This window comes from Oncorhynchus tshawytscha, linkage group LG05 (genome assembly GCF_018296145.1).
Source record: "Oncorhynchus tshawytscha isolate Ot180627B linkage group LG05, Otsh_v2.0, whole genome shotgun sequence".
In the NCBI taxonomy this organism is placed as follows: Eukaryota; Metazoa; Chordata; class Actinopteri; order Salmoniformes; family Salmonidae; genus Oncorhynchus; species Oncorhynchus tshawytscha.
This window is the reverse complement of record NC_056433.1, coordinates 13,692,685-13,718,476: the sequence shown is the minus strand read 5'-3', so window position 1 is coordinate 13,718,476 and position 25,792 is coordinate 13,692,685. Positions and strand designations below refer to the sequence as shown.

General features: G+C 40.4%; 1 protein-coding gene across 3 annotated transcripts; it reads right to left on the bottom strand.

Moving 5' to 3' along the window:
* Positions 1-7,527: 7,527 nt before the first annotated feature.
* On the bottom strand, positions 7,528-10,555 carry LOC112249963 (H2.0-like homeobox protein). Of its 3 annotated transcripts, XM_024419724.2 has the most exons (4): positions 9,974-10,555; positions 9,291-9,452; positions 8,873-9,057; positions 7,528-8,231 (listed from the first exon to the last, which is right to left on the bottom strand). In XM_024419724.2, exons 1-4 carry the CDS (start codon positions 10,407-10,409, stop codon positions 7,914-7,916), a joined length of 1,101 nt encoding a protein of 366 aa, XP_024275492.1. In that variant the 5' UTR covers positions 10,410-10,555; the 3' UTR covers positions 7,528-7,913. The 3 variants fall into 3 exon arrangements, with proteins under 3 accessions (XP_024275492.1, XP_024275493.1, XP_024275495.1); XM_024419725.2 differs by lacking the exon at positions 9,291-9,452 and having other exon boundaries at positions 8,873-9,075; XM_024419727.2 differs by lacking the exon at positions 9,291-9,452 and having other exon boundaries at positions 9,974-10,552.
* Positions 10,556-25,792: the final 15,237 nt, after the last annotated feature.

Genomic DNA, 25,792 nt, shown 5'->3' with positions numbered 1-25,792 from the left:
TGGACAAAATGAGTTTGACATCATCAGATACATGGCCTACACATACTGAAAACAATGGCCGCTGTTTCTCTCACTCTAATACTTTCTCCAGTGAGATAGATTCAGCCACTTGCAAATTGAAGGAAGATTATTAAAAAACGGAGAGACAAGATAGTCATTGTTTCTTAAGTATTTCTTTGTTGTTCAAAAATGTTGAGTAAGCATGGCTTCTCTTGGCATCCATGAATACTTGTGTAGGCCAAATGACAATCTCTGAATGTCGTTACACTTATGGCGTTTGTGACAGATGTTCGTTTCCACTCATCAAATGGCAGGTGCACAGTGCACTGTTTAGATGCTGGAGTTACTTTGGAGTGGACAAACATACAAAGGTAGCCTTCTTTTCCAAGTGACTTGTTTGACAATCAGTCTTTACTGTCTTTACTCCATGTATTTACTATTATGCCCCTCCCCCTCGGGTATAATTCACTTTGGTATGCAGTATGAGATTATGTGTGATTCTTTAACACATTGGGGTGTTGACAGATATTACAGTATATGCCCTAGAATGACAACATGGTCTCATTAGAATATGTAAAAAATAGTGACATTTAACCATTGTACTTTTATGTCACCTATACTGACATATTACTTATATGTCACTGTTAAATTTCAGCATTCTGACATTTTTATTGAGGCCTGCCTGGGAGGAAATGTTTGTGTCTCAGCCTTTGTTCTTTAAAAAATATATATTTACAAAATATCTATAATAAATACACGTATTAAATATAATCACAGTCTACTGTAGTTCAGATGAATCCGTAAGGTTTGAATATCTCATACATCAGGCTGGGAAAAGCCCTACAATATTACCCAGTGTACAATTAGCTTGAGCCCTTGCCATCACCAAGTGAAACATAAGAACCAAACACTCCTCCAACCAACAAATTACCCTTGGAAATCCTGCTGCGAGAGGCGAGTTGAATCAAAGAACAACTCTCTCACATATATTTGGTCTGCCATAGCCGCCCACCACCAAGCTTGGACTGTCTGAAACTCAACATAAATCTCCAAGCCGCAGCCTCAGTTCGGCTCCATTTTAGAAACAGGGAATGAACGTTTTGGTTGTCTTTATGTTTGATGACAGTCATGTGAAATGAAAGAGATTTTCTACACCCACCCTTTTGTGTTTGTGTCTCAGCAGGCAGTCCCGTCAGGGCATAGCCATAATCCCCCACCTTGCATCTCCATCACTGTGTGAATGGAAAGGGAGAAGGAATAGCAAGCCCCACCACTCCTAACAATTTACTTTATTCCACAAGGTTGTCTCAGGACAACTGGGTCTCGTATCTGTTTTAAAAACGTTTCCTTTATAAGGTTACATTTAGAAACAAAGGGTGTGGGGGGGATCAGAAAGCCTTTAGATTAGAACTATTGACCGTTGGCAATCAGCTGTGTCTGTGTGTGCGTGTGCTGAGGGCTCAGGGTAGCGAGAGGTGGTGAAAGAGCTCTTAAGTAGTCGTATCCAGGTCGCAAGCTTTCTCCTTTCTGTCGGCCGTCCAAGGACAACTAAGCCTAGTCCAGTGGGAGAGCTTTTGCTCAGCCAGAGAAAGAGGAGGGTGTGGTGGGGTGGAAAGGGGGAGTCACAACGGGGTGTTCACTGCCCCATGGTGCCCTGCTGGCTGTGGTCTCCCTGTCAGTGCAGCAGTAGGTAACTCTGGAGCCAAGGTGGAGTGAGAAAGGAAGGGAGAAAACTCTGAGAGAAACCATGAAAAATGTGGAGTATGAAAATGTCTCCCTTGGTTTATGGCAGCACAGACAACCTTCCAAGAGCAACACATCTTTAAATTTAACTTGAGATGCCTTTTTTCCCTCCGCTCCCTAACAGTTGGCAATGGCTCGGTTTCGAAAGCAAGGCCAAGTTGCTTGGAAACTGCGACCATGTTAAAAAAACACTTAATAATGTGGCGACAGGCTTCTGTATAAGGAGCTCAGCTTCCAGCTTTGGTGAACATGTTTGGTTCAGACTGAAACTTGGGCAAGTCTAGCTAGAATAATCTGAAATTCCAAGTGATCAGATCTCAGAATACTGACATACAGTATAATCTACCATTGATAAAAGGGAGAAAGACAAATGTTGTGACATTGGTTGTCCATGCAAAAGTGAGAGGATATATTGATACCTACTTTTGAAAATATAATTCATAAAAAATGTAAATACATTTTCCACATATGTATTTAAATACATGTTTTGCCTGTTTTGGCAAAGTGTTACATTAATATTCAAATGAAGCCCTCTCCTGGAACCAGTTTGTTAATGGGATAGTTCACAGATTGATTGAGCTTTCCTAGTGCAATTAAACCAATGAAATAGTCCCCAAAGTACAAACCCGCCTATTTGACTGTCTAGGCAGGCTCAAGCAAACCAAACACTCAGAAGGTCTGCTCCAGAGACAGTAGTTATTTAGATTAATTTGAGGATGAAATCTCTTGAGATGCACCATCTTGTTTTCAAGAGTGTCCCAAAAAATAAAAGAGTTTTACAGCGTAAAAAAGTTGTTGTACAACTACTAATAGGCCTACATTTAATAATGTAGCTGCTACTACAAATGTTAATACGGCTAATAAAACTAAGTACCTATTATATAAACATACATTTTTACAAATATCTTCACATGGTGATGTTTCAATGAGTTTGTTCTTAACATTCTGGAAAGGGCTTTCTTAGAATGACTGTGTGATTTGAAAACGTTGATTTCTATAGGTAAATGATTCCAGTCAGTTGGGCCTTTGTCTCTGAAAGGTTTTACTCCAACCTCATGATGTACCCTTGGGATTTACAATTGCTGCTGTTGTTGAAAGGAGTAGTGTGAGTCTTGTAAAGTTAGTTGTTCCTTATTAATGCAGTATATACAGGGACATTTCAGTTGATACATTTAAAAAGAAGTTGGTACCAATGCAGGTATGAGTGTTTTTTAATTCTGTTCAAACTGTTCAAGGCTGAAGATTCCATACGGGAACACAGAAACCTCCCAACTGGATTTTTAATAAAGTCTCATAAATAAAGGTTGTGATAGATGTTATTCCATTGAATTGGTTTAAAATTATGACTAGAAACAACACACCACACACACACACACACACACAAATCAAGGCTTTGATGGATCAAACATACCTCTGGTGCAGAACCCCATACCTCCAGAGAGTAGACACTTCCCGTTAGAGAAACTGAATAAAATGCCCCATTGAGATGAACAAATGTAATGCACCTAAAATGTAACTGTCCTGAACACTTCCTAGCTCAAAGTAACTGTTTGACTTACTTGAAAAAAAAGTGTTTCTTTTCCTTTTGGGATCAGTTTATGTTGTTTTGAGCCACTGTATTCGGTACAGATGCAGATGGAACAAATTGAACATGATTTGAAAAACAACTCCCAAGGGTTATGCCTCAAAAACAAATAATGATATCTGAATGATTGATGAAATAACATAATAAAAAATGAACAAAAGGTCTGTCCTTTAGGATTCTGCACTTGTATAGACTTTGAAACCCAGCAAGTAAATGATGTGGTAAACTGGTTTAGAAACAAATGCTGTATGTCAAAACACAACTCAAAACACAACACAAAACACAACTCAACCTGAGTGCTTTTGGCTTTGGTCACTTTTGCCTTCAGGTCTCTAGGTCTCCAGTTTTCCAGGCACTGGAGGAATCATGATGTTGCTTTTTGTCTTTCAAGTGTGACACTGGCTGCTAACACTGAGATTTGTGGCATTACAGCAGACTTCTCCATCAGCCTATCATCAGCCTATCAACCAACCTCACAGATAATGCCTCAAAGACCTTGAGACTTCACAGTCATAATAATCCCTCAACCAATGTGTTTGGAAGCAGAACCTCCATGGTTTTTCCAAAGGCAATTCGTTTTAAACAGTTACTTTTTCAAAAGGTTAAATATGAGGAAATCTGTGAGGCTGATTTGTTTTATGGGCTAGCCCAGCTCTGAATTGCCAGGACATATAGGATAGGTTTTAAGGGAGGGAGGGAGACTGACATTACATATGGGCCAGATGGATTTTCTCCTATCCTGGTCATAAAAGTTCTTAGGACAGTTCACAAATCAAGGCCTTGCAGTATTATGTTAAGCGTTTGAGATTGTTATTGTTATTTTATGTTTGTAAATACTCATGTAATTTACAACTTTTCAAGGATCATTCGAGAATCAACCCACCCTGACGTTTTATGTGTGTGCTTAACAGTTGATACTTGGCTGATAAACTGTCTAGAGCTTTGAGGCTATATTCCATGGAAACATGGTCAGTGTAATAACAGAAGAACAACCAACTTTCTACAGTTTTGAATTAAGACCTGGGATTATAATACTGCACCTAGGCTACTTTATAGCTATAAGCTCTTTGTTTTATGTGCAAGGGCATTTTATTTATTTAGTCGAATGGTTTTTGGTGTAAAATGTCCTCTGAAAGGAAAGAAGAGGGCAGCAGGTAGCAGGCGAGGAGAGGGGAAAATGAAAAGTGAAATTCAAGATGGTGCCGGGCTTAAACGGGAAACGTCCGTTCTCCAGGGGCCAGTCGTCTTTCCGGAGAAGAGGAAAGTGGACCCCACGGTGGAGAGAGCTTCTGGTGGTCTGAGCCGGGCTGCCTCCCAGGGTCACTGTCTATGAAGTTGTTTCCCTGACTCAAGCCTCGGATAAAGGTCCTTTCAATGGTCACAATGGTCTCAACCTCCTTGACGTAATGGTATTAATGTACTAGGCAATGCGCCTCCCAAAGAAAGTTGATATCATGAAGCTGCTTCCATATTTGGATTTTGAAGTAATCCCTATAGGCCTATCTGAGATGGGTTTACTTTTAGCATTTGCTGATATGGCTGGAATAGTGGCAAAACTACTACAATAGGCCTCATAAAATTAATGGTATTTTATGTAGATGAATACTAGAATTGGCCATGTTTGTCAGTAATGTCATTTATTGAGCTTTATTAATGCACCTTATCAATAATAGTCACATGACACGATCAAGTCAATGCACCCTATCAATACAATATGTTCATACATGTTCAAGTTTAAGCAACATGTGGTCTACACCGCCATTCAACTACAACACCCCCAGTCTGATGACAGAGAGGATTTGACATGTTTCATTGAAGAGAGAACGGGGACGTTATAGATTTATGAGTGTCTTTTAACATCTAATAATTCTCACAGACACTGATGGACATAACAGACATGTACACATGGGGCAGGGGGGGGCTGCATAATGGTGCTAGGACATCAGGTTGTTTATGCAACGTTAAAACGTGCAATTGGCTGCATTTAATTCAGTGTGCAGAATGTGTGCATGTATTTCAAGATTAAGTTATCTGGAATGTACTCCAGTTCATAACGTTGAGGCACGCTCTTCCCTTCAATCAATATTCACTTTGAAATGTATTACAATACGCATATTTTATGCTATTACAATTTATAATATATTTCCCTTGTATATTTTTCCTAATGATAATATATAATCATTTGACTTTTGACAATCAAATTTGTCTATTAACTTTATCTTCGTGCATTCAGCTAATAAGAGATTTGTGTTTGTAAAAATTATATACTTTCATTCAGAGACTTCTTTACAAATGTTGAAATTTTTTGTCAACTTTACAGGCCTACACATAAAGAGAACACCAATGTAGGCTACATTACATTCATTTGCAAAGTCCCATGTAGGCCTAGGCCATGCTGATACAGAACATACCATTGCCTTATAGGAATGTGGTGAGAATTATATAAGACGTTTATAAATGTGAAGTTTATTGCCTTTTCGCTGTAATCAATTAAATATATATGTTTTAAAAACAGGGCATTTAGCAACCAACTTTATTGCTTGTCGGCCAGTTTAAGAGAGAAGCATTAGAGGTCCATACATGGAGTAGGGGTTGATTCTTAGATCTAGGGCTACTCATCCGTTTCGTCGATGATATCTGGAGCCAGCGAATGTATACAAACTATAAATTCCCCCTCTTCTCTGAGCTCTATTTGGAGCGCCAGATTTCTTCTGAATAACATTCTTTGGAGGAAAGGGCTTAGCCTTAGCGGAATTACATTAACATGCCCAGATAAAGGTCTTGGAAGCCAAGAGATGTCCACATTTTCATTTATCTTATAAAGCTTATGATTCCGATAGGCAACAAACGGTCTTCGTGAAGTAGACCTAGCGAGGCTTGACGGGATGGCATCGTTATCCTGTCTCTGTGATGCATGCTGTTGGTGTTGCGCGTATAGGCATGTTTTCACTTTAATCTCCATTTCCAACTCTTGACTCCGCTTTACAACATTTGTATTCACATTTTTCATCAGGAAAAACCAACAGGTATTTTAAGGCTTGAAATGCTAAATTAGGCCAAACCCAGAAATGTGCTTCGATAGTATTATACAACTATTGCAGAGAATATGTTCACACGTCCAGTGGGTCTGGACCAAGTGAAGTAATAAGCCCTACCACTTTAGGTGGTCCATAATGCTGCACTACAATATTGTCTCTAGGGCTATAAGCTAATAAATAGTGATTAGGACTATTTTTACTACAAGAAGTTTGACAACCTGCTATCAATAACATAGGCTTGTAGCATGTGTTTAAATGCAATTGAAAAGTTGTTAGTACGCCATTATTGTGTGTGTAATTAGCATAGTGGAATGCTAAATAAGGCCTATCTAATTATTCATTACTTCGGCTGACTCATCTTCATTGATCACTCACTGACTCAGAATTATGAGGCCTATTTGTAGGCTTATGTGTAGCCAATTGGTTTTGCCATCACCTCATATTAGACACTTTAATTCATCTATGTCAATTATTTACATAGAGTTAATCAATGCAACAGGACAAGATAGCGTACATTCACTTGGGCAAACTGCTCGTTGAAAACGCATGTGGATTTTTGTTTCTTAACGACTTGCCTAACTTGGCATTCGTAAATACAAACGATTAAATGGTGTTGGAATTGTGAGAGAGTATGACTAACTCATTTGAAAAGCCCTGATAAGTTTGATCTACTTCGAGCAAACTGACGAGCAGTTACATACTCCACCATGTTTCGACTGGGTCAATAACTGTGTCCATTTCGGCTAGAGTGTACCCATACTGCTTGGCTTATACCCAGAAATCGAAACATGACTTAATGAATGACGTAATTGTAATATATATATATATATGATATATTAGGTATATGGATTAATTAAACATGAAACATAAGCATATTTCAGCCCTCATAACAATGATTCCTTCGCACAGTGAAATAAGGCCTACGTGGCAGTGAAGTCCAAGACGAATTCATTTAAGGCTACTAAAATAAACGTTAATATCCACTTCAGAGCACTGTTTTGAGAGCGTATATTATAGGCTACTCAAGACCTTGTCAGGTGTGAAGTTGTCTCTCCTTCAGTGTTGTTTTCAATATTCCATTATTCCCCTAAAGAGAAGGTAATAATGCCCCCAAAGTAATAATATTCTATATACATAAAATTATTTTTTTTAAATCGAAAATCAAAAGTAAGAAACTTTTTATTTACAATATTTTCAGTGCAAATAATTATTGACCAACATATAATACAACAATATTTATCAACGCTTCCACAGTAAATTACATGTAACATTGTGTCATGTTTTTGGATTGCAGGACACGGAATAAGTGGTTCAGATTAAAATTCACAACAGAATATTTCCTTCAGTTGAGGAAAAAGTCATGCACATCGCCTAATACTGACTGACAGAGGTGAAAGATGGAGGGAGTCAAAATATCCCATACACGCTGTAGAGTATCCTACTGGCCCTCCACTTTACGACAACTCCGCTCTGTATATCAATTTTTCTAAATAATATTTATATTAAATTATACATTTTACATTAAAAAATAACTTTTGACTGTGCACTCATATTAACATTTGCGATGATGGCACAGCTTCTGTAAGGGCACTGACTGAGTTCGCCTCCTCGGTACTCACAGGGATGGCCCCGGTCATGATCACACTAGTCTTGTTGTGCTCAGAAATGTCCATGTCACTCTTGTCCTCCTGTCCATCCTCGAAATCGGACTCGCTTGCTTCGCTCTCACACTCGGACTCTTCCGGCTCCTTGGACTCGGCCTCTGTCAGTGACTTGTCCGGGGTCTCCTTCTCCTTATCTTTCTGTGCCTGTGCTTCTTTCGAATGCCTCCACTTCATGCGCCTGTTTTGGAACCACACTTTGACCTGCCGAGAAAGTGCACGAGCTCGTTTAGACGTCGTCGGCCTGAACCCGAGGCCAATTACTCGTCAACAGGTTGACAATGAAATATGCTTCATAGAAATATGACCCATAGTCTACATTTATAATTAAACAACTTTACAGTAGCCTAGGTAGGCTACAATGAAGTTAATGTAGAATAAAAAAACAAAACGATTTTGCGTAAGATGGGCATACATGGCGTAAAGGTGGTCCTAGCCTACAAGAACAACACAAATACTATTAAAACATCATATATATATTACATGTGTATTGCTTAACCCCAATGGGGTTAGGTAAAACTATAACCTTCATCCGTTTGCAATAATTCGTTGTAATCGAATTTCATTTCCTTAGAAGTTCTCCATTGCGTAATTGTGTAGTTGCCTACTGGGCTATATTACCGGGCGTGTCCTCCTCTGAGTGGAGGCTTCCTGTCGTAACAGCACAAGGCCAAGTTTGATTGTTTTACACTATTATGTCTTTCCATCTCAAGAATCAAGAATTCTAAAAAATAACTCCAGATTTGCATGGTCTATGCTTAGGCATGGCTAATTGAAAAGGCCTGCGTGTCCATAAAATAGCCCAATTGAGGCTTATAGGTTACAGTAACGTGCACGTATCTTACCTGTGCGTCTGTTAGGCCAAGCATTGCAGCCAGTTGTTTTCTGTCGGGTTTGGTGACGTATTTCTGTATTTCGAATCGTTTCTCAAGCCCTTTTCTTTGCAGGTTGGAGAAGACCGCCCGCGACCAGGACCTCTTCCTTTTGTACGTCTGTGGCATCGTGTCTTTAGTAAGGACAGCATATGGACCTGTATAAATAAAGGGACATAAAGGTTGAGCAATGTTATTTATTCGTTCAAAATTCAAAGTGTAACGATCTTTGGTCAATTATACTCTGCAGAAATACAAGAACAACAGAACATAAGCCTAAGGTTTAAAAGCAAAGTCTGAATATGAAAGACTATGTAAAAATATTGTTCGAATCCTTAAATGCGCTGTGTGCGTAAAAAGGCCATTTGAAATATGCGGACGGCTACACTACCTGGAAAGGTGTCCTGAAACTGATGCTGCCCTGATTGCCTGGCGCTGTTTAGTGAGCTCATCATGGAGGACGCGTCGCTCATCCCCGGGTCTATGGATGCGAAGTACTGGCTCGCTGGCTGGATCCCTGACTGACGGTTCGAGCTAACAATGGACGTGAGATCTGTCACAGGGCGAGAGATAAGTAAGAAATTACCGCAACGTATACACGAGTATTCAACGCTGAAACTTTTCAGCTAAAAATGAACTTTTGTGTGCGAGTCTGAATGTTGTCTGAAGCTAGAGAGTTCCTAGTTTTATAGTTTGGCAACTGTGGAACCTTGGATACTCAAATAGAGGTTTTTCTATGAGTGCTTAAAGGATAAAAAGTACGTGTTGCCTGCCTCAGTGGTGTTCAAGGTCAGTACTTAAAATCAAATCAAATCAATTGTATTGGTCACATACACATATTTAGCAGATGGTATTGCGGTTGTAGCGAAATGCTTGTGTTCCTAGCTCCAACAGTCCAACAATGCAACAGTACTTTGTAAACGTATATTTAAGTCAATTTAGCCATCTTATAAAATGTGCCTTTACAACATAATGGCATTCTTAAACGCTTTCTTTGGCAGTGAGATAACCTTGATGTAGGCTATACATTAGTTATTTTAGAGAATTCAGTGAAAAGTGAACTTCAAAGCATACCTCTTAAAGACGATATGTCTTTTGTTTTGGGGTCGAAGTCTGTTGACAATATCCGATCGATTCCGAACTTGAGGTCCTTGCTTGAAGGTGGGGGAGCTTGTTGGGAGCTGAGACTCGTTCTAGATACCGAAGTTAAGTGTATTCCGTGTCTGTGATACGGAGACCCGGGGTTCACTCTCCCACCGTAGATCGACTGCTCTGGCCCCACTGGTGAAGGACGCAATGGCGATCCAGAGGCGTGAACCTGAGAACGGTGTCCCATATGAGTCATGAGGGCCGAGGATCCCGGGATGTTCTCAGCATCACCGACCTGCAAAATGTCAGCAATGCAAAATGAGGGCTTCTTCATTGTATCCATAGCGAAACCACCCGCACAATAAGCAGACCAAAGACTAAAATTCGATGCGTAAAACGGGTTGAGTCCGGCCGTATACATCCTTAACTCGTAATGTTGCCCCTCGGTACAACTTTTAGTTAAGTGTAGTCAGAGAAAGCTACCGTCTTTATGTAAGTGCCAGAAATCTCTATCAAACAACTCTGAAATTTTAGTCTTTGGTCTAAGTACTTCCACAGTGAAGTTTCTCCTCTGACACTGATTGGTTGCTTTTTAGCCAATAGAAGTTTGGTCTCGAACACCGAAACACGCCCTTGTGATGGAGATACGCATAGTTAAGTGTTGCTAATGACAGCGACATGCTCGTTGACCTCTTGAATATCTTCTTAAACATTTTCAACTGCAGCCATCATCATCTTCGTCACCATCTTCATCGTCTTCATGGATGGCAGCAGCAACAACAACAATAAATGCAAGTGCAATATGAAAATGTTAAAATATATGTTTTACTAATGTCATGTAATGTAATAGTAATGTAACAGTAATGTTTATCCTTGCACTTAGCTTTGAGACATTCGGCTTTGTTTCTGAATAAGTAAAAAAAAAAAAAAAAAAAAAACGTAGATAAAAATCTGACCTCTATGCTTTAGGCCTGCAAATGGAATCATCTGTTCATATTATTATCTGCTAAACATTAGGGTGGTTCGGTTGAGTTTTGTATCGTTGAAATGGAAAAACAACTGACTTTCAAACGATGTAGGCTCCAAAAAGTTAACACGGTCAATAAATAAGACCTTATTTATTTGAAAAATAGCTCATTTTTTTGCGTCATAGGCGTACTAAATTTCAGGCAATAACATCAATCGAACATCTTAAATACATCTGTGTTAAGCCAATTTAAGAGAAGTAACGTGATCTACACTATATAGTCAGCAAGAGTGCAGGAAACTAGAGAGTTTCTATTAGAATTCAGGTCATCCGTTTTTGATGGGCTGAGATTCGTGCTAAATGAGCCTGTTAGATTTGTCCCGAAATAGAACCTGTTTTAGTATTTTAGGATACAAGCGAAATCTTTATTTCATCCGGAGCAGAGGAGGGAAACTTTATAATGACTGTTGCAACTTCCTTTTTCAATATTTGTGCAACTTTATCTCGACCTGCAAGTTGCATGGTGACGCAAATCCGCCCCTATGCTCATAATAAACAGAGGAAATCTATTCCCCTCTAAAACGAAAAGACAATGACTTCAGAGGCCATACTTCATCCGTATTCGAGACTCGCATGTTTCTCACCGAGTAACGAACATAATGGGGGACTGATTATTATGACAATGACAAAAGATCAAAGCGTAAATTAGATGTTATTATTATTGTAGGGATGGGAATGTGAGTGTTGTCATTTTCAATTCGGGGGAACATTTAGACACTAGGCTACTTGCAATATAGCCTAACTAGTCGTTAGATTGGCTTTTATAACACAGAGGTAAGGCAATAGCCATATACCAGATATCTATACAGTGCTTTTTATTAAACAGGAGTCATCATGTATTACAATAAAACATTGAATGAATGTATAAATACTAAATAATCCTAATTAATCTGATAAAGGTGAAGTCTAAAATAATACAAAATAAACAACAAAAACAATAATAATAATAATAATTTACTTTTAATAATGAACAATTGCATTCATATTGATAATGATGAATAATAACATACTTTACTTTTTTATTACAATATAAACACATTTTACTCATGTGTGTGTGAGTGTGTGTGTGTGTGCGTATGCGCGCGCGTGTGTGTGTGTGTGTGTGCGCTCGTGTGTGTCCTACACGTTCGATTGTTAACTCCCAAATTCCCACACCACATAGGCCCATGCATGTACTGTTTTTAACCGATTGTCATTACGTGCGCGTCTCATTCTCCAACTGCATTCATTAGACTTGATTCATTCCCGGAAGAAACTATGACCCTGGCCTGACTGCCTCCTGTCACGGTGTTTTCGAGTGACACTTTTCCAGGTTAAAATTAGAAATGAAATGTAACGTTTACCCTGGATCATGCAGTTAACACAATCCAGGGAAAAGGATGTAGCAGAGGCAGGCACAGCGGGATAGCAAGCCTCAGTTATTTCAGGTGCTGATGAGCCTTCAGAGGGAAGCATACATGGGCGGATTGGCCATCTGGCAATTCTGGAAAATGCCGAAGGACCATCTTTTATTGGGTTGGGCTGGTGGAAATATATATATATATATGTATGTATGTATGTATGTATGTATGTATGTATGTATGTATGTATGTATGTATGTATGTATGTATGTATGTATGCATGTATGTATGTATGTATGCATGCATGCATGCATGTATGTATGTATGTATGTATGTATGTATGTATGTATGTATGTATGTATGTATGTATGTATGTATGTATGTATGTATGTATGTATGTATGTATGTATGTATGTATGTATGTATGTATGTATGTATGTATGTATGTATACATATATATATACACTGAACAAAAATATAAACACAACATGTAAAGTATAGGTCCCATGTTTCATGAGCTGAAATAACAGATCCAAGAAATGTGCACAAAAAGCTTATTTCTCTCAAATGTTGTGTACAACTTTGTTTACATCCCTGTTAGTGAGCATTTCTCCTTTGCCAAGATAATCCATCCATCTGACAGGTGTGGCATATCAAGAAGCCAATTAAACAGCATGATTATTACACAATAAAAGGCCACTCTAAAATGAGCAGTATTAGGTTTTGAGGGAGCATGCAATTGGTATGAGTATGGCAGGAATGTCCACCAGAACTGTTGCCAGAGAACTGACTGTTAATTTCTCTACCTTAAGCCGCCTCCAACATCCTTTCAGAGAATTTGGCAGTATGTCCAACTGGCCTCACAACCGCAGTCCACATGTATGGCGTCATGTGGGCGAGCAGTTTGCTGATGTCAATGTTGTGAACAGAGTTCCCCATGGTGGCAGGTATGGGCAGGCATAAACTACGGACAACGAACACAATTGCATTTTATCGATGGCAATTTAATGCATAGAAATACCACGACGTGATCCTGAGTCCCATTGTGAGGCCTATTTATTTTAAGGTATCTGTGACCAACAGATGCATATCTGTATTCCCAGTCCTGAAATCCATAGATTAGGGCCTAATTTATTTATTTCAATTGACTGATTTCCTCAAATGAACTATAACTCAGTTAAATCTTTGAAATTGTTGCATGTTTCATTTATATAATTGTTCAGTATATTTTAAATGTGCCTGTTTTTTATGAATTTTGCACAATTTCTCTGTTGTCATAATAATCTGTATTGAGCATTTGGCTGACCAAAAAGTTCTGGGGTTATGATTTGGGCAGACATAATCTACGGACAACGAACACAATTGTATTTTATCAATGGCAAATTGAATGCACAGAAATATCGTGACGAGATCCTGAGTCCCATTGTGAGGCCCATTTATTTAAAGGTATCTGTGACCAACAGATGCATATCTGTATTCCCAGTCGTGAAATCCATAGATTATGGCCTAATTTATTTATTTCAATTGACTGATTTCTTCAAATGAACTGTAACTAAATTAAATCTGTGGAATTGTTGCATGTTTCATTTATATTATTGTTCAATATATTTTAAATGGGCCTTTTTTTTTAAAGGAATTTTGCACAATTTCTCTGTTGTCATAATAACCTGTTTTGAGCGTTTGGCTGACCAGTGGTCCAGTAAAGGTTTTGTTATTGGCTGTGCTGAGGTGTCGCAAGTTCACATTCACAGTCAGTCAAACGCGCATCATCAAAAAAAAGTGAGATCTGCTCTGACTCTCACTCAGTCAGAACTGAAACTCATGGATCATTAAAAAAACGGAAAGATGTTGCAAAAATAATTTAGAGAGATAAAAAAAAGCTATTGATGCCGATGCTGCTAAATGTCCGAAATTAACCGATTTATATGCAAAATGTTCTGCTGGTCCGAGTGCTGTGGCTGTGTCTGTGAGAAATGACAGAACAGCTGCTGCTGCCGCTGCAGCAGAGGACAGTGGGGCAGTCGAGGTAGGAAGAAAACAGAGAAAGACACACTCAAGCACACTAACACAGATCATGTAGCCTACTGCTGCAAATTAGGCCTAATATTCTGGCTTTATATTGTATGACATAGTAGGCTAATTAAGGAAGGGGGGATTCGGGGGAACATTTAGACACTAGCCTAACTAGGCGTTAGATTGGCTTTTATAACACAGGTAAAGCAATAGCCATCTGCTAGATATTTATACAGTGCTTTTCATTAAACACAAGTCATCATGTATTACAATAAAACATTGAATGAATGCATAAATACTAAATAATCCTAATTCATCTGTTAAAGGTGAAGTCGGGGTCTCTGTATTTTAATTGTTTTATCAATGTTTAGGCGATTTGCTTCGCTTGTAAATCTGTGTCTCTCTTCAGGCAGCAAGGCAACTAGGGTTTTTTAACTGTAGCAGAGAATGGTTGCACCTGACCTCGCCTCCTCCCGCCTGCCTTCCATATTTGAGGAAGTATTGTATTTCCATTGTTAGAGCTCGACTTGCCAATATAATAGATCATATTTGACTGTGGTGACTAAGGACCCTGGTGTTACATTCCCGCCTAAAATCTAATTTTTTCATCACGCGACACTGTCAAACGAAGCCCAAAACTGGAAATCTGTACGCATCCACAGAAACTAGTCCCGTCGTTCTATGACAAACACAGAAAGGTTTAAATAGAATTCAATAGAGGAAAACAGAGAGAGCAGAGGACAGACTCTGACACAGATGTACTGCCAGTTCCTTAATGTTTTGTCTGTATATGTAGCCTAGTATTAAACGCAGCTAAGTGGGTAGGGTGGAACACATAGGTGATGTCAGGCACTCATTTGCAATATAAGTAGCTAGGCTGTTATAAAGTATTATGAGCCAATTGTCATCAATTATGCATTGATTTAGTGATTTTTTTCTTTGTCTGAAAATGTGTGTTTATTCATTCACAAGGCAGTGTGGTCTCATCATCTTCCTGTCACAGTGATGCTAGGCACAGCACAGGCAGCTCAGCTGCTGCAGCAGAGTCAACTGTAGTGGAGATAGGAAGACAACACAGAGAGAGAAATACACACACACACACACACACACACACACACACACACACACACACACACACACACACACACACACACACACACACACACACACACACACACACACACACACACACACACACACACACAGTCAATACTGCTGCCATTATTTACCTTTATACACATCCCAGCATATGCTGTAGTATTCATAGTCAGTGGGGACCCTGTTTTGAGCCTCACATTTTTAGCAAAAAAAAGCATGTTATTTTGGCATTAATACATGTCACATATCAGTTTGCACACTCTATATATATATATATAAACTCCCAGTAATTTATTGGGTAAATCATGCTAAATCGCCACTGTTCATAGTATATTCATAGTATTTCCTGGATATTCCTATTGTGTATATATTTGTATTACCATTCCTACTAAAATATTTGTCTATTACTTGGTTGTGTGTGTGTGTTGCAGCCAGTGAGTACGTATTTCACCGCAACATTTACATCTTGTATTCTGTGCATGTGATCAATAGACTCGCTGTGATGTGGGCTGGTGTGGCTAAAATGCTAGGACTGAATTTTTGGCCCTGTCACGTCCTGACCTTAGTTCCTTTTTTATGTCTCTGTTTTAGCTTGGTCAGGGCGTGAGTTGGGGTGGGCATTCAATGTTTTTGTTCTATGTTTGGTATTTCTGCTTTTGGCCTGGTATGGTTCCCAATCAGAGGCAGCTGTCAATCGTTGTCTCTGATTGAGAACCATTCTTAGGTAGCCTGTGTTCCCACTATGATTTGTGGGTGGTTGTTTTCTGTTTAGTGTATGTCACCTTACAGAACTGTTTCGTTTCTTCCATTTCACTTTGTTATTTTGTTTTGTGCGTTCAGTCAATAAATTATGAAGAACACTTACCACGCTGCATATTGGTCTGATCCTTCTTACTCTTCCTCAGACGAAGAAGAGATTCGTTACAGGCCCAGTCCGCCCCTGTTAAAACATGAAGACAAGCTGCAACATGTCAAAGCACTGGTGTCTTTATTTTACACTCTGGAATGTCATACAATAGTGCCATTTCATTGGTCAATCATTTCATATGTGATTGAATGTTATGTTTGTCCAGTTCAAAATGAATGTTTGACCCATGTGACATACTGTAGGCCTATTCAGAGATTTTCAGTTCTATTATAATTGTTATTGCCTTTAGTTTTCAATTACATCAATGCAGGATTGTATTACAAAACCATAACAAAATATGGGTGGCATAAAACCAATAACATTTGAATAGCATATTGTCAATTTATAAAAGGAATTGTGCTTTGCATTGTACTGTATGCTGGAAAGGTTGGTTGAGGCTGTCAGAACTTCTTTTGGCTACTATATAAACAAACACATGTTGAAAATAAAATGTGAAACTACACGAGTCCAAGGCAACACTTCTTGATTAAAAACAAAGTTTGACAGCTACAGTACAGCTAACCATTGAGAGCCAGCATTCACAAGCCTATTGTTGTCACTCGATTGCTCTGTGTGTATTTTACCGGAAGCCTTATCAGACCTCAGGAAAGCTGAATGAGCACCTCAGCCAACAACTGTCTCAGATCAAGAAGTTGGGAGGGACGCAAATTAAATAATTTCCATTATTAAAACAGAGAATTATTACTCCCCTTTGGTAAAACTTAGACCCGGGCCAAGATGACTATTTCTGGAAATGTTTGTCTCAGGAAGGAACTTTCACAGATTTAATGGGACCTGGGCCATTGTACATGGCCTTCTGTATGGCATGGTGCCATTGTTTGCACAGCAACAACAAAAAGTTAAGGGAGTTATCCAAAGTGAATTGAAAACAGGTTTGTCCCATTTATGTGACCCCAAATGTGTCTTTTATTATATTCAATAATATTTTAATCAGTTCTGTTCAATAGCCCCCATGTTTTGAGGGAACCCGGTTCTCCACATGTGTGAAAAGGTCTTGAGATGTTTTTGAGGATTGTTTCCGGGTGTTTGTCCAGCCAATGGTGCAACAAACATCAATTGTCTGTGTTATGACTGTGGTCCATATGAGTAATCCCATAAACTCTGTGGTAGGGGTGGGACACAGGCTAGCACATCAAATAAATCCCCACAACAGGGCTCTGTAAACTATTAGGACATAGACCCAACTATCCAGGTTTTTAATCTAATAGGGGAGAGCTCTTAATGTGTTAATGTATTTGTGATGGTAACATCATGTAAATGCATTAGGACCCTTTTGGAGTTTTTTATATATTTTTTATTTTATTCAAGATACTTGGAGGCCTATCCATGTTGATCTGTTGCTAAGGGCCCGGTCAAGTGGATCGAAGCTAGTTCCTTGGATACAGTGGCCTGGGAGCCCCAGCTGCCCATCAGTGGAGACGGGACTCATCACGCAGGAAACATAAACATTGAAATATCAAAATCCTCCAACGCTGATCATGGGAAAATATGGAAACCTCAAGGATTTTATCCTACCCTTTAGGCCAGCAATCACCATCAGGAGAGTTCACAACCAAAACTGAATGTCTCCACAGTTCCTGTGGTTTAAGGCCATATTCAACCAAAATTAAAATGATTAACCAAAATACATCATTACAATCACATTATTGTAAAGTTATTCCTGAAAGTCTACAGTGAAATGGCGAAATGACCCCCCCCCCCGTGTGGTCATAGAATAGCACAGTTCTCCTGCGCTTTCCCCCACACAACAGGACATAGATAAAGACATTAGGTGGTCATTAGGAGTGGTAGACTAACCACACTCTCCTCAGTCTGCCCTGTCGTTTAAACAATCGAAGAGCTTCTTTAATGGAAGCTTTTAAATATGATGGTGTCCCACTGTCTGTACATTAACAATTTATGTGTTTACTTTAAAACGGCCCTGGCGCAGATTAAAGTCGCTCCACTCCGTGCCTCTTGTGACTGGTGCCTTTAAGGTCTTCCGATTACTCGCTGGGTCAATGTACACAGGGTTAAACCATGTTTGCTGAGCACTCTGGGGTCGCAGTGCTAAATAGGAGAGGAGACTAATGGAAACGCAAAAGGTCATCATAACAAACCATTACTGCTTCTTCTCTCCAGTGTCCTGGCATGCATCCCAGGAGGCCAAAAAGAGAAAAGGCACCGCGCACATAAAATGACGCCCATGTGACGGTTGGCTCGGGTCGCACTCCGCAACCCCGCGCAAAAAAGAAAACTTCTCAATTTATTGACTCTATTTAAGCATGGTCTGTGACTGCCAGTGATCAATTTTGCATGTGTTTACCACAACCCTTCACTATTGAGGAAAAGCAGAGCCTCCCAGTGCGGAGGAGATCTATACCCGTGTCACACTGTCCCAGGGGCAGCGCTTGCTGCGTCAATTAATTGTAATAACAAGCCACTATGGAAACAAATGTGCAAATGATCGGGTGGGAATTCTAAACAACAATGGAACCGGAGGCTGCAGAGTAGCAGGCGCTGACAGTATGTGGACACCCCTTCAAATTAGTGTATTCTACTATTTCAGCCACACCCATTGCTCACAGGTGTATACAATCTAGCACATAGCCATGCAATCTCCATAGACAAACATTGGCAGTAGAATGGCCCATACTGAAGAGCTCGGGGAATTTCAATATGGCACCCTCATTGGATGCCACCTTTCCAACAAGCCAGTTCATAAAATTTCTGCCACGCTAGAGCTGCCCCAGTCAACTGTAAGTGCTGTTATTGTGAAGTGGAAACGTCTAGGAGCAACAACAGCTCAGCTGTGAAGTGGTAGGCCACACAACCTCACAGAATGGGACCGCTGGGTGCTGAAGTGCATAGCATGTAAAAATCGTCTGTCCTCGGGTTGCAACACTCACAACCGAGATCCAAACTGCCTCTGAAAGCAACGTCAGCACAAGAACTGCTCGTTGGGAGCTTCATGAAAATAGTTTCCATTTCCGAGCAGCCTTACACAAGCCTAAAATGACCATGCGCAATGCCAAGCATCGGCTGGAGTGGTGTAAAGTTCGCAGCCATTGGACTCTCAGTGGAAACACGTTCTCTGGAGTGATGAATCACGCTTCATCCCCTGGCACTCCGATGGATGAATCTGTGTTTGGCGGATGCCATGTGAACACTACCTGTCCGAGCACATAGTGCCAACTGTAACATTTGGTGCACGAGGGATAATGGTATGGGGCTGTTTTTCATGGCTAGGCCCCTTAGTTCCAGTGAAGGGAAATCTTAATGCTACAGAATACAATGTCATTATACACGATTCTGTGCTTCCAACATTGTGGCAATAGTTTAGGGAAGGCCCTTTCCTGCTTCATTATGACAGTGTCCCCCTGCACAAAGCGAGGTCCATATAGAAATCGTTTGTTGAGATAGGTGTGGAAGAACTGGCCCAATACTCCTTATCGCCCAACATCAGAGCCCGACCTCACTAAAGCTCTTGAGGCTGAATCGAAGCAAGCCCCTGCAGCGTGCGTGCGTGATACCGTGAGTGCCTATACATCTCACATATTACTAGAGCTGGATAACGTTCGATATCTATAATAGGCCTGGAACATTACCTAGGCCAAGTTATTTTGACTTCAGAAAATGATGTTGTTATACCTCTCTACTTGATTTGTGGTCGCTACCAAAACAATTAAATCAAGGTTATGATCGGGCGTGTTCTCACAAAGCGACATTTTACACCGCAGGTATCAACTTGATGGATTCCAGTTTTGTCAACGCTCCAGAGCTGTCTAAACAGACCGTGTTTTACGACCTCTGAAAGTACAGCTGTCAAAATTACGAATAGCCTAAATCGGAATTGTCATTAAAACAGAAACATCATCTAAGCAATGACAAAATGAAATAATAACATAAATTGAACACTCATGATGGTTATTTTGTTTAATTTCCGAGTCGTCATCGCGTCTAAATCCACATAGGCCGAATTCAATCACGAATCTGGGTATTAATTTGACATAGGCATAAATCAAATTGTATAGCGTCGAATATAGACTAAAGTAGCCTAGCCTATAGCAAAAACATGAATAAATTATTCATTTTTGTGAGTAAGACAAGAAGCCTACGTCCAATTCTTCCTATATGCTCTCGTGCCTAGGCCTATATATTATCCTCACGTTTTGAAAAATGCATATAGGCCTGGACGTCTTTGGTTGGCAATAGTGTTTTCTCTAATCAATAAATCAGCGTTTCCTTTTATTGTGCAGTTTTCATTATGGACGTCTGGACAGCCACAGAAGGCAACAATGCACTTTCACTTATCAGGATCACACCCCAGGGAGAAGAGGTCAGGAGGAGAACATCCATAGATCCAGTTAAAAACACAACAGTAATAGTTTTCCACACTATCCCAAGCGCCTTGTATTTCATGTACCGTTTTAATAGAAATTGCCTTTCGGAACATATTTTCTCCTGCCAGCCTAAGGGCACATCGACACGTCTTCACCTAGTCGGCTCGGGGATTCGAACCAGCGACCTTTCGGTTACCATCCCAACGCGGCCTCTTAACCGCTAGGCTATCTGCTGTCCATATACAGATACTACAGTAGCCAATTGTTTTATTATGAAATAAGTTACTTTGGAGGCACGTCAAACTACTTTGGCGCTATGAACTCTAGTGCCTTGTGCATATCAGTAGTCTAATTGAATTTATTCATGCTATTTAAATAAATTAAAGTGATTATATTACATTAAATGTGTTTATTGCTTGTCAAATAATAATTATCTCTAGAGGCTATCGTTTCCAAAGAAGGGTTATTAAATTAAGGCTTTTGGGCAAGTAAACTACACGCTATAAAATTATAATATGTAATGTGAAGACAATAACTTTCAATTATCCAATCAACAGATTTCAGGCCCACACACACATTTAAAAAAGTATAAACGCAACATACAACAATGTCAAACATTTTACTGAGTTACAGTTCAAATAAGGAAATCAGTCAATTGAAATGAATTCATTAGGGCCTAATCTATGGATTTCACATCACTGGGCTGGGGGTGCAGCCATGGGTGGGCCTTGGAGGGCATAGGCCCACCCACTGGGTAGCCAGGCCCAGCAAATCAGAATGAGTTTTTCCCCACAAAAGGGCGTTATTACAGACAGAAATACTCCTCAGATGATCCCGCAGGCGAAGAAGCCGGATGTGTAGGTCCTGGGCTGCGGTTGTGAGGCTGGTTGGAAGTACTGACAAATTCTCTAAAAAGACATTGGAGGCAGATTATGGGAGAGAAATTAACAATCAATTCTCTGGCAACAGCTCTGGTGGACATTCATGCAGTCAGCATGCCAATTGCACACTCCCTCAAAAGCTGAGACATCTGTGGTATTGTGTTGTGTGACAACTCTGCCCATTTTAAAGTGGCCTTTTATTGTCATGTTGTTTAATCAGCTTCTTGATATGCCACACCTGTCAGGTGGATGGATTATCGTGGCAAAGGAGAAATGCTCACTACATGTTGCATTTATATTTTTGTTCAGTGTAAAAAAAAAAAACAATTAAAACACTGCCTTTATTAAAATGTTTATAAGGTGCAGGCCTAGCCTCGTGATGATACCCTACTTATGAATTATTTAGACTACATTACTAAGATAATGGGATCACCTAAACTATTATCACAGAGCCTCTCCATTTTAATCAAACACACTACTTATTCACCGATTAGGCTACAGTATCTACTGCATCCTTTTAATATAGTCCAACACCACTCTTGAAATCGGATACATTTTTTGGTCATAAATCCATCTGTTATGCACATGATTGTTTTTTTTAATGCGCTCAACTATGTGATCAGACATTCTGATCCTCATGCAGGTCTTTACTTGGGGTCCTTATTATAGCATAATAAACTCAATACACAGGTCAACTTTAACAAAATGCTGTCATCTAGTGGTGGTTCTTAGAAACAATCTGGCATCTAAAAAATGAAAATGATCACGACAGCTTTCACACATGCAGCCCAAACCTGAGCTTTTAACCAATTATTGGCAAAATAGCTAATGTGATTGGTCAGTGGGGGGGTCAGGTAATTAGGCTACCTGTGTAAACGCAGCCGTAGAGACACAGGCCTATTTATGAGCGTTATGGCAGTGACTGTAGAATATTGCACATAAATAACGGAAAACTTAAACAAAATATCAGTCCGATTCGGATGCTGATGGCGATGCAATAAAATCTGTTGACCTGGGTTCAGTAATGTGTAGAACAACATGCTATTTTTCTCTAAATCATCACTGCACATCCCAACGTCATCTCAATCCGGATAACACTTTGGGCTATGTTTAGTGCATTGAGTGTGAGCCAGTTGAACAGGGTTCCGATATAGAGCCCATGAGACTCATTCAATCCAGGAGCAGTGAGCATATTTTGGACCAGGCACATCTTCACTTCAACACGTAGGCCTAGGCTAATGCACAACATGCTTGTCAAGTGTGAATAATTTACGACAGGTGGGATTCATCCCGTTAACTTATCCCAATAAACAATCTATTTGTCTTTCCTCATAGCACAAGTTCAGCTGTGGTAAGAATGTTAAAGATTCAGCTGTCCACTTGTGAATTGACAGTCTGCTGTGGAACTGAACTGCCCCTAAAGAGACACTTTCGATTCAGTTTCATTGTTCCATTTTAGGCTAAATGGTAAGTTTTAAAATGGGAGCACACGCGGTTTCTTTTGTTAGGCATGTGTAGTTTATCCAATTAGCCCATTTCTCTTTTCAGAATCGGCCATTAAAATTACATTAAGTCTTCTACTCTTAGGATGAAAACTTTGAGCTTGAATGACCAGGCATACCCAGGTTTTCAGAACAAAATTATATTGGGTTGAGTTGAAGCCATAGCCATTTTACTACATTACCACATATGTTACAACCAAGCCATGACATTTGATGGAAATATTAACTTTCAGTTTCCTGTAGGGGGAAACCCAATCTAATGGCACCACAAAATCTGAGAAAACACATCAGTCACGAAGTGGATTTTCCAGACGAGCCAGCTGCAGTTAGTCTATTGGAGATGGTTGGAGTTGGCATTGAGGTTGTAGTATGATCTAAAATAAGGACCCGCGACAATGAGGTTCTAGCTCCAGCCTGTTTATTAACCTAACCCTCGCATGTCATACATAGGTACGGATACCCCCAAGGGACATCCTACTACATCTTCCCCTCTCCCATGAACAAGAACTCAACATGCATAACCACTGAAGCATAACTGAAATGCAATTTGGAAACCAGTATTATTCTCTAACATGCTACTTCCCATCCTGAAACAGTATGAAAGCATTAAATCACACAATGTTCATACTAACTTAGGTACAGTCTCTTTTTGCTGGGTATGTTCCCCAGCAGTATGTTTTCTCTTCACGTAACATAGTCTTTCAGCCACTCTGGTGGCTTCACATCCCTTTTTGGGCGCGCTTGTGGCTCTGTGAGCATTCTCTCTCCTTCACCCTCTTTTTGTGCATTTTCTGTGGCCTCAGTTTGTGTGGCTGGTAGATCTGGAAGAGCTCTGAGATGTGTTTTGTTCCTTCGTACCTCTTCTGAGCCTGTGTCCACCACATAGGAGCGTGGGGCATCCGCTTTCCTCAGCACTATTGCTGGTGTCTTTGAGTTTGTAATCCACACGCGTTGACCTTCGGTCAGCTCTGGCCTCTCCTTAGCACGGTGTCTCCGATTAAAGTCTCCAGTTTGCATTTGTTTCAGACGTTTGTCCCTCTCAGCGAAGGCCTTCCTGTTAGGCCATCAGGGTTTAAGCTGAGCTGGCGAGACAGGCAATGGGGAACGCAGCCTCCTGCCCATCAGGAGCTCGGCAGGCGACAGCCCATGATGCAGTGGTGTAACTCTGTAAGCTAACAGAGCCCTGTATGGATCCTTGTTCTTTTTCAGCAGTCCCTTGACTGTTTTCACAGCTCTCTGCCTCACCTTTACTCTGTGCATGGTAGGGGCTACTGGTCACATGTATGAAGTCATATTCTGCGGCAAAAGCAGAAAAGGAGCTCGCAGACAACTGGGGAGCGTTATCTGTAACCAGGACCTCAGCGACCCCTTGCCTGAAAAAAATTGACTTCAATCCATTGATAACACCAGCTGATGTGGTTATGGGTGTCTTTGCTATTTCAATGTATCTTGAGTAGTAATCTACCACTAGCAGATAAGTGTCATTTTTCCAATAGAACATATCCGCCCCTACCTTTTGCCATGGCTGTTTTGGCAGCTCCGTTGCCATCATTGGCTCCGGATGACAAGGTTGACATTTTGTACAGACCTCAGACCAAGCCACCACACTGATTGTTGAGCCCTCAGTCTGCATTTGGTTATCCCCATGTGTCCATCATGCACTCTAGCATTTCTGGTTGTAGAGTCTCTGGGATAACTATCTGTTGTCCTTTCATGAGAAGGTCTCCATTACAGTGGAAGTCACTTTGATGCACCCAATAGGGCTTCAGCAGCTGAGGCAGTTCCTCCTGCCTGGGCCATCCCTTTTTGCACTGCTGCACTATCTGTTGGCAGATGTGGTCTCGTTGTTGCTCCTCTGCAATCTGCTGCAGTTTGGTCTGAGATGCAGGTAGACTGTCCCTTATTGCATTAATGGACACCTGTACCTCACCCTCTATAGACATTTCTCCTCCTCTGATAATGGACGTTTAATTGGGGCCCTGGAGAGTGCATCTGCTGTGATCAGTGCCTTCCCTGGTACATACACGATCTTGTAGGTGAACCTCAGTAATCTGAGGCGGAAGTGCAGAATTCTGGGAGGCAAGTCGTCCAGTGCTTTTGTCCCTAACAAAGCCAACAGTGGTTTGTGATCAGTCTCTGCTGTAAACTGCAGGCCAATAAGGTATTGGCTGAGCCTTTCACATGCCCATGGGATAGCCAACGCCTCCTTCTCCACTTGAGCATATCTTTGCTCTGTGTCGGATAAGCTTCGGGAGATGTATGCTATTGGACGCCACTCCATGTTGTCCTGCATCTGTGTGAGGACCGCCCCTAGCCCAAAGGATGATGCATCTGCTGATACTTTTGTCTTAGCGTGGGGACGGTACTGTAAATTTCGGTGTTCCTCAAGGTTCCGTTTTAGGACCACTATTGTTCTCACTATATATTTTACCTCTTGGGGATGTTATTCGAAAACATAATGTAAACTTTCACTGCTATGCGGATGACACACAGCTGTACATTTCAATGAAACATGGTGAAGCCCCAAAATTGCCCTCGCTAGAAGCATGTGTTTCAGACATAAGGAAGTGGATGGCTGCAAACTTTCTACTATTAAACTCGGACAAAACAGAGATGCTTGTTCTAGGTCCCAAGAAACAAAGAGATATTCTGTTGAATCTGACAATTAATCTTAATGGTTGTACAGTCGTCTC